The 15,803-nt window shown below is 33.0% G+C and overlaps 1 protein-coding gene across 1 annotated transcript in view; it reads left to right on the top strand.

Moving 5' to 3' along the window:
• The window catches only part of Rsf1 (remodeling and spacing factor 1), a 168,785-nt gene that overhangs the window by 94,287 nt on the left and 58,695 nt on the right, over positions 1 to 15,803 (top strand). The window contains exons 3-4 of the mRNA XM_076846594.1: positions 4,106 to 4,198; positions 9,404 to 9,609. Of these exons, the coding sequence (XP_076702709.1) occupies positions 4,106 to 4,198; positions 9,404 to 9,609 (299 nt within the window). The remainder of the gene's footprint in view (positions 1 to 4,105; positions 4,199 to 9,403; positions 9,610 to 15,803) is intronic.

Here is a 15,803-nt window from a genome sequence, read left to right on the forward strand (position 1 = left end):
TTTAAAGGGGGGGGGGAGAGAGAGAGAGAGAGAGAGAGAGAGAGAGAGAGAGAGAGAGAGAATTTTTTAATATTTATTTTTTAGTTTTCGGCGGACACAACTTCCTTGTTTGTATGTGGTGCTGAGGATCGAACCTGGACCCCAGGCATGCCAGGCGAGCGCACTACTGCTTGAGCCACATCCCCAGCCCCTACATTAGCTTTCTTAATTAATGCTTTGCTTTGTTTTAATTATGTACATTCTGAATTCCTTCTCTGACATTTTATCTACTGTGCTGTCAATGGAATCTATTATCAGTCAATGGAATCTATTATCAGTTTGGTTTGTTTCTGGCACTTTCTTCACTTGTTTCTTCATATTGTCTGTGTGTCTTCCTTTCTAGTAGTGTTGATTCAAGGTATTACAGTTTCTACCTTCTAATCTTGTAGTGTTTCTGCAAGTTACCTGTACCTTGCTTTTAGGAACCTGGATGATGGACTTGTAGGTCCTGGCTCTTGTCAGTAGATAGAAGCCAGTGGGAAAGGCCACCCCACACGTTGACTGTGTTCCTACTGCGTGGTGGGTCAGGGTTGTTCTGCTCCTACTGCTTGGTAGGCCAGGGTCGTGGTCATCTTCTGCCCCTCTTTTTCCACAACCCATGCTCTGTTTTGACAGGCTCACTGTCTTCCTTCACTTATATCTCTGCCCATTGCTAACCTCAAGCATACTTTAAAAAATTTTTATTTGTTTATGGACATTATTTATTCATATGTGGTGCTGAGAAGTAAATCCAGTGCCTCACACTTGATAGGCATGCTCTCTATCACTGAGCTGTAACCTTAGCCCCTCAAGCACACTTTCAGTCTATTTTTCTCGGATTCACCATAACAAACTCCTGTGTTCGACCTGCCTGGTTGTTATTATGTCATAATCATTCGTGTTCCCATTGAAAAATGTGTTTTCTTTTTGACATTCCATTTTACCTCCTCATACGTAAAACCTTATTGATTCTTTTGACCTTGGACAAATGTCACCAGTTGAATAAAACTTTCCTTGGTCTCCCTTTATCCTTTGACTGAGTTAGTATTTCTCTTCTCTTTGTTTTCATATTTATAATCTAATCAGTTACCCATTTTGCAGGTAGCTCACTGACTGTTTTTTCCACGATAATTGTTTGCATTATTGTCTGTCCTTCTCAGAATTCTGATTTTCTTGGAGTGGAGACCATTTCTTAATTCGTCTTTGCCCTTCTAGTACTTATTGTAGGGGGTGTGTGCTACATAAATATTTGGTTTAATCTTCCTACAAAATTATTAGATACAAAACTGACATATTTACACCTTGCTTCTTTTGACATACAATTTTTGTTAATTATAAACCATATATTTCCTTATTTTTAACAAAAATTGGACAGAAGCTACACTGATAATTATAAACCATATATTTGCTTATTTTATCAGTATTGCGTCTGTCCCCAGCTCCCTTAGTGATAAGTGACTTTTGTTATTTTCTTAAATATAAACAAATGATTAAAGTAAGTAATACTTCTCTTATTTCACAGGCGAAATGCAAATCTCTTTTTCACTTCCTTGCTGTGAATACAGTCAATTTAAGGGTTGAAATGTTATTCATATATAATAAAATTAACACTTCTAAATTATGCGTTTTAGTTTTCTCTAGTACATTTGCAAGGAGTATGAAACCTTTCTTGTTTCCAAAACATTTTTATTACTCATAAAAGAAATCCCTACCCATTAGGAGCTATCCACATTTATTCTTTTTCCTACTTCCTGGCAACTATTAATTTATTGTCTGAATCTGGATTTCTCTATACTGGTCATTTGTCATATATATAATCATGTAGTATGTGACCTTTTGTTTTTAGTTTCTTTCATTAATATGTTTTCAGGGTTCATCTATGCTACAGTATGCATCACTACTTCAACACTGCCCCTCTCCCACTTTTAATTTTTTTATTTATTTTTCAGTGCTGGGAATCAAAACCAGGGACTTGTATGCTCTCTTCCACGGAGCCACATCCTTAGTCCTATTTATTCCTTTTTATGACTGCATAAATTCCATTATATGAATGTACATTTTGTTATTCATTCAACTGATTGTGTACATTTGATTTGTTTTCTTCTACCATTTGGCCAATGTGAATAATACTGCTATTACTTTTATGCTTTTTTTTTTCTTGTAAGAATACAAGAAATTGCTAAGTACTATGGTAACTCATTGCCAAAATTTGAGGAACTGCCTACCTTTTCTTCAAAGCAGCTGCTCTGTGTTACCTTTCCATTCACTATCTGTGATTATTTTACATCCTCACCAGCACTTATTATCTTTCTCATGGAGGTGAAATGTGTATTCAGATCCTCATCTTTTATGATATACTTATTTTAGGTCTAACCTGTATAATACTCCGAAAAATTTCTTTTTTCTCCATTTGTCTTGGGTTTAAAATTTGTTTTTGTTTTGTTTTTCTTTATAAAATATTATGCTGTCAGTGGGAGGAAGTATGGTGGTATTCCAGGTAATGGGAAATTCCTTCTTATGAGTCCTTGAAGACCCAATTCTATTGTAGAATTCTTGGCCATGTACTTGCATTATATTCTTTTACTGTCCTATTACTTACGTCTTGTGATGTTTATTTATTAGTCCAGTTGGCAAAGATTACAGTAATGGAGAATAGGAAAAGCACCTCTGAGGATCCATCCAGGTTATTCCTAGGTTGTCTTAAGCAGTCCTTCTTGCCTGCTTGTCCTACCTGGCTAATTGCCTATGCTCCTGGGTTTTTTTTCCTTGACCTTCATTTTTCTCTTTGTTTCTTGAAATAAAATAAATCAAATTGATAGGCATTTTGCATTATTTTCCATGCTCAGTTAATATCCTCATTCTTGTTCTCCTTTTATTACTGAAAAAAACTGGCTTAAAGATTATAAGCACATGGCTTTTCAGTAGTGTTCTTTTTTTTTAATATATATTTTTTTTAACTAGGTACTATGGTGCATTCCTATAATCCCATCTGCTCAGGAAGCTGAGGCAGGAGGATGGCAAGTTCATAGCCAGCGTCAGTAACTCAGTGAGACCCTATCTCTAAATAATATTTAAAAGGGCTGTGGATGTGGCTCAGTAGTTAAGTACCCCTGGATTCAATCCTCAGTTCCAACAACAACAACAGCATAAATGTTTTTACTTCAGTCTGGTAGAGTGGCTCTGTTTTTTCTGAAACGTTTGTGTTGGGAGAGAATCTGATCCATGTAAGTTAAAGCATTTAAATGAAGTTCTGTATTGGAATTTTGACTTTATCCATAACAAACAGGAGGACATTGAAATTTCATTCTTCTTATGGCTTAGTAAAACTCCATTTTGGCTAGGAGGTAAGGTAGGAGAATTACAAATTCAAGGTCAGCCTTGGCAACATAGTGAGAACCTGACTCAAAAGTATAAATTAAAAGCATTGGTGTTATAGCTCGATGGGAAAGCACCCCCAAGTTGTTTAATCCCTAATTTCGTAAAGTTTGTATGTTCCTTTTTGCACCTTTTTTTTTTTTAAGCATATTTCCATTCTAGGTGAACAAACTGTTGCCCTGTCTTCAAGGACTTAAGCCTTAACAGACTAAAATAATTATTCTAACATGAAAAATATTCCCTAAAAGATCAAAGCACAGAGCTCCAGAGTTTACTTTTTACCTTTAATTCAGTTTTCAGACAATAGTAAACATTCTTGATAGATTTAAGTACGATTGTTTTTAGGGTGGAATTAGATTGGACTGTTGTTTGGTAAAAACTCCTTTCTTTATACATATGTATTAGCAAGAACACTTAACATCACTAGTGCGGTGGCACATACCTGTAATCCCAGCAGCTTTAGAAGCTGAGGCAGGAGGATCACAAGCCAGCCTTAGCAACTTAGAGAGGCCCTAAGCAACTCAGCCAGACCGTGTCTCTAAATAAAAAATTAAAAAGGGCTGGGGATGTGGCTCAGTGGTTGAGTGCCTCCGAGTTCTATTCCTACTTAACCCCCAAACCCCCGCCAAAAAAGCACAGCATGATCACAGAAAACTGCCAATGTTAATAAAATTTGCTCTTGTCTATTAAGATATTTATTTTTTTCTTACAGATATGCCAAGAATTTAACAGTACGTGGGCATGGGAGATGGAGAAGAAAGGATATCTTGAAATGAGTGTTGAATGTAAACTAGCACTCTTAAAGGTAATAAATGTATTATTTGTTACAATTATTTTTATTTAATTTAAAATTTCACTTTGACTCCCAGTTAAATTAAAAATGAACATAAAATAGACATTGTTGAACAAAAGATTTAAAAAAAAATTTTTTTTTTAGTTGTTCATAAACCTTTTTTTTTTTTTAAATTTATTTAAATGTGGTGCTGAGAATTGAACCCAGGGCCTCACACATGCCAGGCAAGTGCGCTACCACTGAGCCCCAGCCCCAGCCCCAGCCCCGAACAATAAATTTTTTGCTTCTTCATTTTTCTGTGACAAAACAGTCTGTTCTCTGAATTGCTGTTTTTAAAAATTGTCTTCAAAACATGTTTAATTTATTTCTGCTTGCAAGGAAAGTAATAGAATGGATAAGCAATTACCTTAAATTACTTTTTTCACTGTTTTCAGCTTTCACATTCATTGCCACATGTTGTAAACTGTGGATACTCTTTTACTGATTTACCAACATAGTAATCTGATATTGTTTTCCAGATGACTAAGGGCATATCACTGCGTGTTTAATAAAACCCTCACATATCCAGAAGTACTCGATTAAAATGAGTCATCTCAATGTAGGCTTATTTTCAGGGTTTTCTTTTTTTCCCCCCTGCCCACTTCTTAATTAGGAGGATAATATGTCAGCATAATATGGGACGAATAATTTTCTGTGTGAAAATATTAATGATGTCTTCATTAATTCTAAAATTTGCAGTGTTTGATAACTAGGCTCTATGTTCAAAGGACCTCAAGATATTATGATGATTTCTAATCTACAATGTCAGCATACATACATTTTTTTCAGAGATAGACTATAGCTATGGAGTAGCTATTATTTTGTTGTTATATATTAATGGCCTTTACAACCTACATGAAAATCTACAAGATGCATATAATGTTTCTGAGAAAACCAAATATCATAGTAAACTCATATTTCAAAGTGAATTATCGTGCAAGCTCATCTGTCCCCAGTTTAGTTTGTGGTCCCAAAGGAGTATATAAAGTTTCTCATTGGAGTGTTAGAATAGAGCCTAGAACTTCTGTTCATAATTTTTTAAAATTTCAGCTTCTGAAATAACTTTCTGTGCATTCCTAAAATGTATATAATTTTTGATAAAGAGGCAGGTGTATGATAAATATGAATACGTGAATGTAATGTCTAAAATACACATAAAATTATTGAGCTTGTGATATAATTTTTTTTTGACGATAAGAATTCTTGATCACATAATGTTTAGAGAGCACTTGCCTAGTATACTGGATCTCTGGGTTGAATCCCCAACATTGCAAAAAGAAACAACACATACACACACGCACACACACACACATACACACGGTAAGAAAAGTATATAGGCTTTTGGGCTAGCTGGCACAAGCAAAGGCAAAGAGGAATTTCATTTATTCCTGCCTAAGTAGAGCAACTCAAAGAAGAAATCTGACTTTGATACATAATCCTATACAAAATATACAATAAAAAGTTGTACTTCTATTTTAGAAATGAGGATTTTTTCTTTTTTTATTAAGATACTTCTCCAGAAACATCTATCAGTGCTTTCATTACCTTCTTTATTACCTTCCCTGAAAACTTGCTATATCTCAAGTTTCAAAAATAGTCCTTTGAGCGGGGGAGGGGGGGGTTGTGGCTCAGCGGTTGAACACTAGCCTAGCTCGTGTGAGGCATTGGGTTCGAGCCTCAGCACCACATAAAATAATAAATAAAATAAAGGTACTGTGTACAACTACAACAAAATTTAAAAAAAAAGTCATTTCAAGAATAATGTTTGTTTAAAAGCTATAAGAGAGAAACAATAACTGGAATTTTATACCATGACTCCTAAATAACCAGTGGGTCTAAAAAGAAATCAAAAGGAACTTAAGAAATACCTCAATACAAATGAAAATTAAAATAATTTACCAAAATGTATGAGATCCAGCAAAAACGGTACTAAAAAGGAATTTCATAGTGATACACATGTACATTAAAAACGAAGATCTCAAAGAGCTTATTTATACGTCAAGGAAATAGCAAAAGAACACACTATGCCCAAAGTAAGCAGAAAGATGGAAATAACAAAGATTAGAACTATAATATATATAAATGAAATATATATAAACTATAATATATATAAATGAAATAAAAAAAGAAAGAATCTCAGTGAAATAAGATTTATCTTTTTAGAAAAGGTATACTTGACAAACTTATACCTACAGTAAGAAAAAGATAAATAAGAATTAAATGAGGTATTATAATTAATATCAGAAAAAAAGGATCGTAAGAGACTTAGGAAGAATATATGCCAACAATATAACCTAATGGTTAAATTTCTAGAAACATGCAAGATGGCAACACTGATATATACCAATAAAAAGGTAGATTACTCGCCTAGCATGTGTTTGGCACTGGGTTCAATTCTCAGCACCACATTAAAAAAAAAAAAGATATTTGTTCACCTATAACTGAAAAATAAATATTAAAAAAAAGAAGTGGGGACATTAAATCAGTTATCAAAATTCCCCCATCAAAGAAAGCCCAGGACCTGTTGGCTTTGCAGAAGAATTCTATAAAAAATTTAAAGGATAACTAATACATCTCAAAATCTTTCAAAAATTTGAAGAGAATGCTTCCAAATTTATTTTATGAGGTTAACAGTTCCCTGATACCAAAACTAAACAAAGGTACTACAGGAAAACATTATGGACTAGTATTTCTGCAGGTGTAAATGCAGAAATCTTTAATAAAATACTAGCAAACTGAATTAGATGACACAGTTAAAGGATCCATTCACCATGATGAAGTAGAATTTATTCTCAGATCCTTTCAGCATATGTAAATTAGTAAATGTGGTACACCATCAACCCAGTGAGAGTCAGAAAAACATGTTTACATCAATAGGTGCGGAAAAGCCATTTGCCAAAATTGCACATTGCTTTTATAATAAAAATTTTTAGCAAATTCGACATAGAAGGAATATAGCTTTATACAATAAAGACTGTTTTATGGCTGGGTGCATTGGTGCACGCCTGTAATCCCAGGGTCTCAGGACGCTGAGGCAGGAGGTCGTGAGTTCAAAGCCAGCCTCCGTAAAAGTGAAGCACTAAAACTCAATAAGACCCTGTCTCTAAATGAAATACAAAATAGGGCTGGGGATGTGGCTCATTGGTAGAGTGCCCCAGAGTTCAATCCTTGGTACCAAAAAAAAACCAAAAACAAAACAAAACACATTAAACCCAAACAAACAAAAAAAACCCAAAACTTTTTCTGATAAACCTGGAGCCCGTATCTTAATTAACAGTGAAAAACTGAAAAATTTCTTTTCTCTTAAGATCTAGTATAAGACAAGGATGCCTATTCTAGTTATTTCTGTTCAACAGATTAGTAGGAAAACTAGCCAAGACAGTTGGTCAAGAAAAAAGAAAGGAAAGGCTTCAGATTGAACTGGAAGGAGTAAAATTGCTACTCCTTTTAGACGCCAATTCTATCTAGAAAGCCCAAAAGAACTCTCTGAAAAATTATTAGAACTAATAAATGAATTTAGTAAAGTTATGTTCTATAAACTTTTAATACAAAAATCAGTACTGTTTCTATCTGCTAATAACAAATTACCCTCCCCCCCACAATCAGGAAAACAATCCCATTTACAATAACATTAGTAAATTTGAAATAGGAATAAATTTTGACCAGTGAAGTGAAGTCTCTATACTGAAAATTTCAAAACATTGAAGAAAGAAATAGAGACACAATATATGGGAAGACATCCATGTTCAGAAGTCAGGCGAATTCATATTGTTAAAATATACACATTATCCAAAGTAATCTATAAATTCAGTGAAATCATAGAGAATGATGAGGTTTGACAAAGACGTAAAGAAAAGGGAAAAGGCCCTTGTACACTGTTGTGAGAATGTAAATTAGTATAGACCTTAGGGAAAACAGTATGGAGTTTTCTCAAAAAATTAAAACAAACTGCCAAATGATTCAGCAGTCCCTCTACTGGGTTCATATTTAGTGGCGATAAAATCAGTTTTTTAAAAAAATTTTTTTTTAATTGTTCGTGGACCTTTTTTTGCGTATTTATATGTGCTGCTGGGAATTGAACGCAGTGCCTCACACACACTCGGCAAGTGCTCTACCACTTAGCTACAACTCTAGCCTCAAAAAATCAGTTTTTGAAACACATATCTGTACTCCTGTGTTCATAGCAGCAGTAATTGTAATATGGAATGAATCCAAGTGTCTATTTATATATGAAATGGATAGATAAAATATGTGAATATATGTGTACACATACACATATATACATAAAATGGAAAATTCTTCAGGATTAAAGGAAATACTGTCATTTGTGACAACATGAATGATCCTGGGACATATTGTGTTAAGTGAAATAAGCCAGGCACAGAAAGAAATACCCCATGTTCTTACTTAAATGTGGAATATAAAGGCTCGAACCCACAGCAACAGAGAGTAGAATGGTGGTTATGTGGCTTATAGTTATTGGGCAGATAGGAGAGAAATTGGTCAACCTTAAAAAAAATTCAGTTAGAAGAAAGGATTTAAAGAAATCTATTGTACAAGATAGTCTTGTTAAGAAAAATATATTACATACTTCAAAATTGCTAATAGATTTTAAGTGTTCTTACCACAAGAAATAAGTATGTGAAGTAATAAATGTTAAGTTGCTTGATTTAGCTATTCTTCATGGTTTGCATACATTAAAACATCATATTGTACACCATGTATATATGTAATTTTTATTTGCCTAATTAGTTAATAACTTAAACAATGATTGAAAGCAGTGAAAAGAAAAATTTATACCTGTGCGACAACTTGCGAGTTTTTAGTGCAAATAGATTTTTGCTTTAGAAATATAATTTGGTTTATGTCAGTGGTTATATATGTATGTATGTATGTATGTATGTATGTATTAATTTGTTGGTACTAGGAATATAATCTAGGGCACTTTACATCAGTGGTTGTTTTATACCTATACAGTGGTGTAGAATTAAAACGTAAGTTTAAAACTTAATCTCTTTAATTCTTTTAAACACATTTGGGAAGAGGATAGTGAAAAATGGATAAACTGTGTATTCTGTCTCCTTTGCTTAAATCAGTTATGTGGTTATATCATATTTCTTGTGATGGAGAAATATTATTATTATTTAGAGACATTTTAAGACATTTTTGTTTTTTCAGTATCTCTGTGAGTGTCAGTTTGATGACAATCTTAAATTCAAGAATATTATTAATGAGGAAGATGCTGATACTATGCGTCTCCAGCCAATTGGGCGAGACAGAGATGGCCTTATGTACTGGTACCAGTTGGATCAAGATCATAATGTCAGAATGTACATAGAAGAACAAGATGATCAAGATGGCTCTTCATGGAAATGCATTGTCAGGTATTCTTTATTGAAATCTCTACATTTATTTACATGATTCTTACTTTCATCTCCTCTCAATTAATGTGATCTTTGAGGCAAGGGTGGACTTTTTAATGGGATTATTGAATTTCCAGGGCCTAACCTAGAGCCCAAAACAGTATCTTTATTAGGTATTTAATTAGTTATTTGTCAAATAAATTTAAGTATTTGGCAGTTCAATCCAAATCAGGACATAAGTCTGTACTTCAAAAAGCCATAATCTGAATAATAATATTGTGTAATAGTATTTGTGTTTTTTTTTTTTTAAAAGAGAGAGTGAGAGAGGGAGAGGGAGAGAGAGAGAGAGAGAAAGAGAGAGAGAGAGAGAGAGAGAGAATTTCCAATATTTATTTTTTAGTTTTCGGCGGACACAACATCTTTGTTTGTATGTGGTGTTGAGGATTGAACCCGGGCCGCACGCATGCCAGGCAAGCGTGCTACCGCTTGAGCCACATCCCCAGCCCAATGTAATAGTATTTGTAAAAGTATATATTCTTAGACAAAGACACCAGAAAAGCATTTTTTTTTTGTTCTTGATTTATCTATCATATTCTATTAGGCATTGCTTATTTATTTCTGTTTTAAGTTGCCCGACATATTTTATCACCATATGTTTTCTTTTTTTAATGCTTTTTTTTAAAGAGAGAGAGAATTCTTTTAATATTTACTTTTTAGTTTTCGGTAGACATAACATCTTTATTTTATTTTTATGTGGTGCTGAGGATCGAACCCATTGCCCCGCGCATGCCAGGCGAGTGTGTTACCACTTGAGCCACATTCCAAGCCCCACCATATGTTTTCTAATTTGCTGTGTACAAATTTATTTATTGATTTCTAAAGAACATTATGGTTTCTTGTCCTAGTCCTTTTAAAATGTTTTGATATTTCATTTTTTTGACAAAGATATTTAAACAGATATAGTATACAATCTTGAAATATAACTTTTTTAAAAATCGTAAGATACAGCAAAGGGGAAAGAGGGGATGGGAAGGGGCATGGGGTTAGAAAAGACGGTGGAATGAGATGGACATCATTACCCTAAGTATATGTATGAAAACACAAATGGTGTGACTAATTTGTGTACAACCAGAGATATGAAAAATTGTGTTCTACATATGTAATATTAATTGTAATGCATTCTTCCATCATATATAACAAATTAGAATTTAAAAACAAGATGAAAAAAGTCATAAGTGAAACTGGGATATTTTCTTTAGAATATTTATGTCTAATTTTTTATCTTAACTTTTTTAGAAATATTTCATTTATGGCCATAGTATATTTTAATTTTGAAAACATCATGGGTCTGGGGATGTGGCTCAAGCGGTAGCATGCTCGCCTGGTATGCGTGGGGTGCTGGGTTCAATTCTCAGCACAACATAAAAACAAAATAAAGATGTTGTGTCCACCAAAAACTAAAAAATGAATATTAAAAAAAAAATAGAAAACATCATGGATCCTATAAAGTAGGGAGAACTCATGAATATCTAACTGCTGGCTTATGCAAAGTTCCTTTGGACATTAGCGTATATCTGTTTTTGCTCCTTTTTATTTTTAGCATTTTTTTAGTGATTACTTCTTAATTTATAATATTTGTATAGGTCAGAAAATCTCAACTTTTATTCTCTAAGAATAAATGTGAAAGGATGGAATTCTTTGGGTATTGTTTTATATGCACATATAACTACATGATTCTCCTTGTAGTTCTTTTTTTTTCTTTTAATATTTTTAGTTGTAGATGGCCACAATGCTTTTATTTATATGTGGAGCTGAGGATCGAACCCAGTGCTTCACATGTGCTAGGCAAGTGCTCTACCATTGAGCTACAACCTTAGCTCTGGAGTTCTGTTCTTGAGATTTTACCAGCATGTCTGTGATTCCTCATATCAACCTTATATAGTTATTTTTAAAATATTCTGTCCTAGTCTGTTGACCAAGAAAATAGCGCAGAGAAAAATAATTATAATTACTGTTGTTGAGTCATACATGTTTAAAACAACTAATGTTGTAAGTAGATTATACCCTAATGCATGATATAAAATTTTGAGTTCACATTTAATCTGGGTTTCTCCATTTACTATCTGTAGGCACTTCATTTCTCTGAGAGCTGCTTTCCTGTGCTTTAAAACAAAGATGTTAGTACTTCCCTAAAAAGTTGTTGTGAGGAATATATGAAAAATGATGTTAATACCACAAAAGCACTCTGTAAATATTTGCTTTTTTCTTTGCAGCTTTTAAAAGTATTGGCTATTCTTTTTCTTTAAAAAAAAAAAAAAAGGATGCAGAATGCTTGCCTCGCAGATATGAGGTACTGGGTTCAATCCTCAGTACCACATCAAAATTGAATAAACAAAATAAAGATATTGTGTCCATGTATAACTAAAAAATATTTTTAAAATACGTTTTTTGTAGTTGCATTTTTTTGGTAGTTTATTTGTTTATTTTTATGTGGTGCTTAGGATTGACCTCAATGCCTTACAAGTGCTAGGTAAGCCTTCTGCCACTGAGCTGCATGCCATCCCTCAACATTGGCTTTTCTAACCCCAAAGATTCAAACTTAGTTTCTTCATTGAAGAAAGGTCCAGATCCTTCTTTTACCTCTTCTCACTCTTGACTATTCCCCAGACTTTATTCTCTATGCTTCTGCTTTCTTTTTCTGTGTTTAAATTTCATTTAAGTGTGTGTGTGTGTGTGTGTGTGTGTGTGTGTATGTGTATTGAACCAAGGGACACTCTTATCACTGAGCTACATCCCAGACCTTAAAAAAGTTTCAAAACATGTTTTTATTAAGTTGCCAGTGTTGGTAACTTGAAATCCACCTGCCTCGTCTTCATCTAACTGGGATTATAGTCACGTGCCAGCATGCCTGGCCACTTCTACATTTTTATTTGTTTTTAAATCCTCTTTCTATGTATAAATATGTATATGGTAATCATAAAATGGTGTATGTATGTGGGAATTGTTCAGAAGCATATGTTCACACAGAAGTTCTGAACACAGTTTTCTTATGTTCAGAACCACAGAAGAACCAGTTCTTCAGTGAATTGTTGGTAGATTAGTTTTAGCCGTTTTGAAGATCTTTATAAATAAGTTATCCGTAACTGCACATTTTCCTGGGAACTTTGCCCAAATAATGTAGAAATATTTAGAATTATTCAGAAACCATTGGGATTGTTGATTCTGATTTTGGATAATAAAATCTAGTTTTTGAACACTTGATTGACTCATTGATATTCTTTTTTTTCCTTCACTAAATTTATAGATTTTTATTACATATCAACTTGTATAATAAGCCATGTGCTAATAAGCAGCTCGGGATTTAGTAGTAAACGGTACAGCTCTGACATTTCTAGCTGGGTTTTAGGTACCTGTGAAATGTCTTATATTGCAAAGAATAGCTTTTAATTATAAATTGTGTAAGTATTTTCTGGAGAAGAACAATAGTTTTCCTCAGATTCGTAGATCTCATATATGAATGAGCTGTTTTGTAGCACGGCATTTCAGATAGCTTTAACTTACCAACACAGTGAACATACTATTAACATGTCTTCTCCATATAAGTCCATTTTGTGCAGGTTAAATGTGAAAAGCATAATGTTCTTTCTGCTTCCTTACAAACTCATTAGGGGGCTGTGGGTCTAGCTCAGAGATAGAGTGCTTGCCTAGCATCTTGAGGTCCTGGATTTGATTCTCCATCAACACCAGTGGGAGGCAGGGGGAAGATACCACTTGTCATGAATATGCATTTGGTACCAAAAATAATGTGAAGTATCATCCCACTTGCCTCAGGTAAGATCACACCTGGAATATAGTATTTATTAATGTAGTGAAAGAGCAAGTCCCTTATGGGAAAAAAATTTTAAAAAAAGGATTTTTGAATGAAATTAAAATGCTTAATATAGCAGAAACTTAGGAATATATAACTCTCTTCACATATTTAAAGAATTCATTTGTGGAATACTTTCTCATAGGCTGAGCCCATGATCAGTGGCTATATATTAGGGGGATGTAGAACTGTGCTTGATAAGAGCAAAAACACTTACATTGCAGAGACATAATTGTCTTAAGACTGATAAATGCTGTCAAAAGCATTCTCTAAAACTGGAGGTATATATGAAGTGGGATTTTAAAGAGGGATTAATCTTTTTTAACAAGAAATTTAGAAAGAAACACAAGTGATAGGAAAGAGTAAATAAAGCAAGTGGAATTATGACTTTTTCATTTAATCAGCTATATTTAGATATTTTTCTTAAATTGTGAATTGTATTTTTTACTAACAAAATGAAAATCCTGCTTCTTTTCCTTAAAGCAATTTCTTTAAAATAATACTATTACTTTCTTAGAGATCATTTGTTGTTAGAAATCTGTTTCTGACTAGTTTTTAATAGATAAGGAAAATAATGTAGTCTTCAGAATCTTGTTTTTTTTAAGCCAGTATTCAGCCTTTTTAAATGATTGACAGATTTGTAAAAATAATTGAGCACTGCAACTTAAAAATTATATGGAGGCCTGAGGTTGTGGCTCAGCATTACAAAGATCTCCTAGCACGTATGAGGCCCAGGGTTCAATCCTCAGTACCTCATAAAAATAAATAAAACAAAGGTATTTTAATAAGTATTTAAAAAATCAAATGGAGTATGTTTATAAAAATGAAAATCCACTAAACTTTACATATTTGATCCTCCACTAAAAATATGTCATAGCATCACCGTAGTTTTATATCTTAGTTAAATAGCAATCTCTATTTTTGCTTGTTACAAAATTATTAATGTATATGAGATGGATTGGAAGCAGTTAATTTATATATGTAGAATTTTATTTTAAATTGGAAAAGATATGAGGTTACAGTATAATAAAAGTAAAGGTTGTTAAATTTTATTGAGCTATATGAAGTTGTCAACATTTTGAACTTTTTTTAACCTGCAAAAATGGCAGTTTTGTATGGTTTAGTCAGGTGTTAATAAAGTTTCAATAACAAAAATACATATTATCTAGCCAGTGTCTTACTTGTTCCAGAAAATATCAAAACAGAATTGTCACAGAAGAAAATATTTGTTATAATTAGGTCCCCATGAAAGAGGATAAAATATTTTTACGCCAAATAATATATAATAAATGATTTTATTCATCATAATAGTTATATAATAAATGATATTATTTGTCATAATAGTTAAGAGAATTTCTTTATGAGTGAAAAATATCAGCAAAGAATGTGAATATGACAAAAATATGATAATATTTGTTTAGTAGTGATAGAATTTTCACAAATAGAGGGCTTAAATAGAGGAGACTTTATCAGATGTTTCTTTAGGATCAGAGGGGCACTATAATGTTGTTAGGTTCCAAGTCTACTAAGGAAGATGAAGTTTAATGCGGATTGTTCAACATGAAGAATATGTTTGTATAACTAATATTCATATGAAAAACTATCTAGCATTATTATTCATGAGAGAGTTTCCATTGAAAATCACCATGAGGTACCACTGCCTCTAAAAATGTCTAGAAGAAAAATGACAATACCAAATATTAGCAAGGAAATAGAGCAGCTAGAACCCTATACCTTGGTTGGTAGTAGAAATGAAAAATGGTACAAACATCATTATAAGTTTGGTAATTTCTTGAAATGTTAACACATAGATATCCTGTAACCCATCAATTTAACTTCTATGCATTTATATTAGAGAAATGAAAACCCATCTTCAAAAGCCTTGTATAAGAATATTCATAGCATCTTTTTCCTTAGCAGTACTCATGGATCACCACTAAGTATTGAAAAGGAATGACCTCATACTATGTTGACTTGCCTCAAAATCCCCTTGTTTGATTACATTTATTTTAAGCTTTGGAATTAATAAAGCTGATAACCAATGGTTTAGTAATCAAAACTCTGATCTCTTTCCTCTTTGGTAGGGGAAAGGGATTCAGTAGGAATTAAATTTTTAAATACTTGTGATGATAAAATAAGTGCTGAGAACAAAGCAATGGAGAAGTTCATTAATGAATTTGACAGGGTCATCAATATTGAAAATCTGAAACGAGAACAAGTGTGTAATGCTGACAAAAGGCCTCAGAAATATACTGATACAGGTGGTGAGTCAGCCCTACACAAATTAAGGATGCCAAGGAAAGAGTATCCAGTTACATGTGCTAATGAAGCAGGCTTAAGAAGTGTA

This window comes from Callospermophilus lateralis, chromosome 2 (genome assembly GCF_048772815.1).
Source record: "Callospermophilus lateralis isolate mCalLat2 chromosome 2, mCalLat2.hap1, whole genome shotgun sequence".
Classification (NCBI taxonomy): Eukaryota; Metazoa; Chordata; class Mammalia; order Rodentia; family Sciuridae; genus Callospermophilus; species Callospermophilus lateralis.